This window comes from Chiloscyllium plagiosum, unplaced genomic scaffold, assembly GCF_004010195.1.
Source record: "Chiloscyllium plagiosum isolate BGI_BamShark_2017 unplaced genomic scaffold, ASM401019v2 scaf_4615, whole genome shotgun sequence".
Lineage (NCBI taxonomy): Eukaryota > Metazoa > Chordata > Chondrichthyes > Orectolobiformes > Hemiscylliidae > Chiloscyllium > Chiloscyllium plagiosum.
Genome location: NW_025208247.1, coordinates 10,517 through 14,231, shown reverse-complemented (window position 1 = coordinate 14,231; position 3,715 = coordinate 10,517). Strand labels below are relative to the sequence as shown.

Below are 3,715 nucleotides of genomic sequence, written 5' to 3'. Positions count from 1 at the left end.
TGAAGTTGATGTATTTCCAGGAATTAATGACATGTTCTCAGAGCAATGCTGTTCTGCATGTGTTTCTGCCACTGGCTAACCGTTTACATTTAGGAAGTGAAACTGCAGAAAGTTTAATCCGAGTACCGTGTGTAGGCTGCCGTGTTGTTACTGTGCCTGATGGATGAAGATGTTGTTTGGGTCCTGGGTTCAATGCCTGCTCAACCTTCCCACAGACAGTGTGGCGTGCGATCGATGAGTGGCACTCGGTTCTATCGGAGCTCGAAGCAGAGGTGCAGGAGCTGGCACAGCAGGATCCCGAGCAGGCTCAGCAGCTGATGGAGAATCTCATGGAACCACTCCAGCTATACCAGCATGTCTCGCACACAGCAGAGCGCAGAACCATCCTCCTCAACAAGGTGACAGGTCCTTGGCATGGTCTCTGACACTGTTCACTGCTGTTTCTGCTTAATATCCTCTCTTTAACCTCTACTGGATCTGTTGAGGGAGCTTCATTCTACATCTAACCTGTATCTGTCCATGGAGGGTTTTTAAAATTCATTCATGGGCCATGGGTGTCACTGGCTGGATGAGCATTTATTACCCGCCCCTAGTTGCCCCTTGAGAAGGTGGGGATGAGCTGCCTTCTTGAACCGCTGCTGCCCACGCGCTGTCAGTTGACCTATAATACCATTGTGGGCGGCACGGTGGCACAGTGGTTAGCATTGCTGCCTCACAGCACCAGAGACCCGGGTTCAATTCCCACCTCAGGCGACTCTCTGTATGGAGTTTTCACATTCTCCCCGTGGCTGCGTGGGTTTCCTCCGGGTGCTCCGGTTTCCTCCCACAATCCAAAGATGTGCAGGTCAGGTGAATTGGCCATGATAAATTGCCCGTAGTGTTAGGTGAAGGGGTAAACGTAGGAGTATGGGTCTGAGTGGTATATGCTTCGGCGGGTCGGTGTGGACTTGTTGGGCCGAAGGGCCTGTTTCCACACTGTAAGTAATCTAATCTAAACCATTAGACAGGAAATTTGACCCAGTGACAGTGAGGGAACGGCGATATATTTCCAAGTCAGGATGGTGAATGGCTCGGAGGGGAACTTGCAAGGGGTGGTGTTCCCATGTATCTGCTGCCCTTGTCCTTCTAGATGGAAGTGGTTGTGGGTTTGGAAGGTGCTGTCTGAGGGTCTTTGGTGAGTTTCTGCAGTGCACCTTGTAGATGGTACACACTGCTGTTACTGAGTGTCGGTGATGGAGGGAGGGGGTGTTTGTGGATGTGGTGCCAATCAAGCGGCTGCTTTGTCCTGGATGGTGTCAAGCTTCTTGAGTGTTGTTGGAGCTGCCCCCATCCAGGGCAAGTGGGGAGTATTCCATCCCACTCCTGACTTGTGGTTTGGAGATGGTGAGAGTTTGATGGGCTCAGTCCAGTGGGCGCTTTCCTCTGTGTTGTACCCTGTGCTGGACATGTATGATACTAATTCTAGGTGGTCCCATTGGTAAGAGTGTAATTCCTCAGGATTTCCATTCCATCCTGTTGATGGATGGTACATTAAAATCTCTCTATTGAAGGACGTTTGTGTATTTTTGAGCAGATTCCTGACTGCCTGGACGAGTATAAACAGATCACTGACTCGACAGAAGCATGGAACAATAATGCCAAGAGTCTGCTCTCCAGTAAAATGGACTACACATCAGCCAAGACAGTGAAGAAACAGCTCCTAGCTTTACAGGTGAGCAGCCAGGCATGAGCATCCGTCCAGACAGGATGCATTTCGGGATAATGCCTCACTGCTGCTGACACTCAGACTCCAGTTCACTGTGACAGTACAATACGGAGCCAGCTCTTTGTAAGAGTTCCAATCGCCTGCCCTTTCTCCATTACCCTCCACGTTAGTCAATTGTAATCACAAGTGATGTGCCACAGAGGTCAGCGCTGGGACCTCTACTCTTTACAATTTATAGAAGTGTTCTGGGTGAAGGGATTGAAGGTGTGGAGCTACATTTGTTGATGACACAAAGATAGGTCAGAAAGTGAGTTGTGAGGAGGACTGAAGGAGACTGCAAAGGGATAAGGGTAGGTTCAGTGAGTGAGGAAAGTGAGGGATAAGGGTAGGTTCAGTGAGTGGGGAAAGTGAGGGATAAGGGTAGGTTCAGTGAGTGGGGAAAGTGAGGGATATGGGGAGGTTCAGTGAGTGGGGAAAATGAGGGATATGGGGAGGTTCAGTGAGTGGGGAAAGTGAGGGGGTGCCCCTTTAAAACAGAGATGAGGAAACCTGTCTCTGTGAGGGCTGTGAGTCTTTGGAATTCCCTTTTTCCAATGGCAGTGAATGCAGAATCTTTAAATATGTTCAAAGCAGAAGCAGATCAATTCTTGATGACCAAAGATGATCAGGGAGTGGACAGGAAGGTAGAGTTGTGATTAAAATCAGACCAGCCATCATCGTATTGAACAGCAAAGTCAGAAGTCACATGACACCAGGTTAAAGTCCAACAGGTTTATTTAAAATCATAAGCTTTCAGAGTGTTGCCCCTTCGTTTACCTGAATGATATAACCTGGTGTCATGTGACTTCTGACTTTGTCCACCTCAGTCCAACACCGGCACCTCCACATTATTGTACAGCAGCGCAGGCTCGAAGGGCTGAGTGGCCTCATTTTATTGGAATGTCCTGTTGGATGCCGAGGGAATGCAGGTCTTTCGGAGGTGCAGCCTGTCGGAGACGGGACTCTGTTTGGGAGGTGCAGCCGATCAGAGATGGGATTGTGAGACACATCTGTCCCTCAGTATGATGTGGGTGCTCTGAGAGTATACGTCCTGAGTACTCTGACAGGTTGAACCTCTAAATGGTGAAATTATCCCTGTGAATGTAGTTGTAATAGCTCCATTTACAGAGACTCGGATCTGCTCATAATGCTCCAAGTGTGTCTGTGCCAAGTCTCAAAGTTTTAATGAACTTCAGTGAAAACACCACATGCTGGAGATGGCTGTGGGTAAGGACAGTGTCCATGGTGAGAGAGCAAGCTAACATTTCGAGGTGAGATGACTCTCTATCAGAGCTGAATGAAGAATCAGCTAGACCCGAAACGTTAGCTTGCTCTCCATGGACACTATCCTGAGCCTCTGTCATCTCCAGCATTTGGTGTTTTTCGTACAGATCCCAGCATCTACAGTAACTTGCTCCTCTATTTAATGAGCATCCTTGCTTTTCGATTTGCAGTTGCCTGATGTTTTGAATGGATTGAGAATCGATTCCTCCTCTTCCTTTGTTTGAGTTGTTACTTGTTTTTGAAAGGTGCTGGCTCAGAGCGGCAAACAGAAGCAGCACGGTCTGCGAGACGTTGTGTCCAGACTGAAGGAGCTGTCTGTGCTGTACCAGACCGAGGAGATTATGGAGCGACTCAATGAGCTCCAGAAAGGGACTTCCACCCTGCAACAAAAGATTGACGTGCACCTCGCAGAGTTAGAACACGTAGCGACGGTGAGACAGCCTAATGCCCCAGAGAAACATTGACTCACCATCACTGTCTTCGCCAAAGTACACCAACGGCCCAGTGGCTGTCACAATCATCCCGTGTCAGCATTTGTGATTTCACACCCCACTGTAAACCCCGATATACCCCACTTTAAACCCCTATACACACTACTGTAAACCCCGATATACCCCACTGTAAACCCCTATACACACGACTGTAAACCCTGATATACCCCACTGTAAACCCTGATACACCCCACTG

At 48.7% G+C, this 3,715-nt stretch overlaps 1 protein-coding gene across 1 annotated transcript; it reads left to right on the top strand.

The window, feature by feature from the left end:
• Window positions 1-215: 215 nt before the first annotated feature.
• Window positions 216-3,459, top strand: LOC122546676 (nesprin-2-like; the record flags this gene model as incomplete). Its single annotated transcript, XM_043685339.1, has 3 exons — window positions 216-398; window positions 1,574-1,711; window positions 3,274-3,459. Coding segments are annotated over 3 exons (507 nt in total), but the record flags the coding sequence as incomplete, so codon positions are not given.
• Window positions 3,460-3,715: the final 256 nt, after the last annotated feature.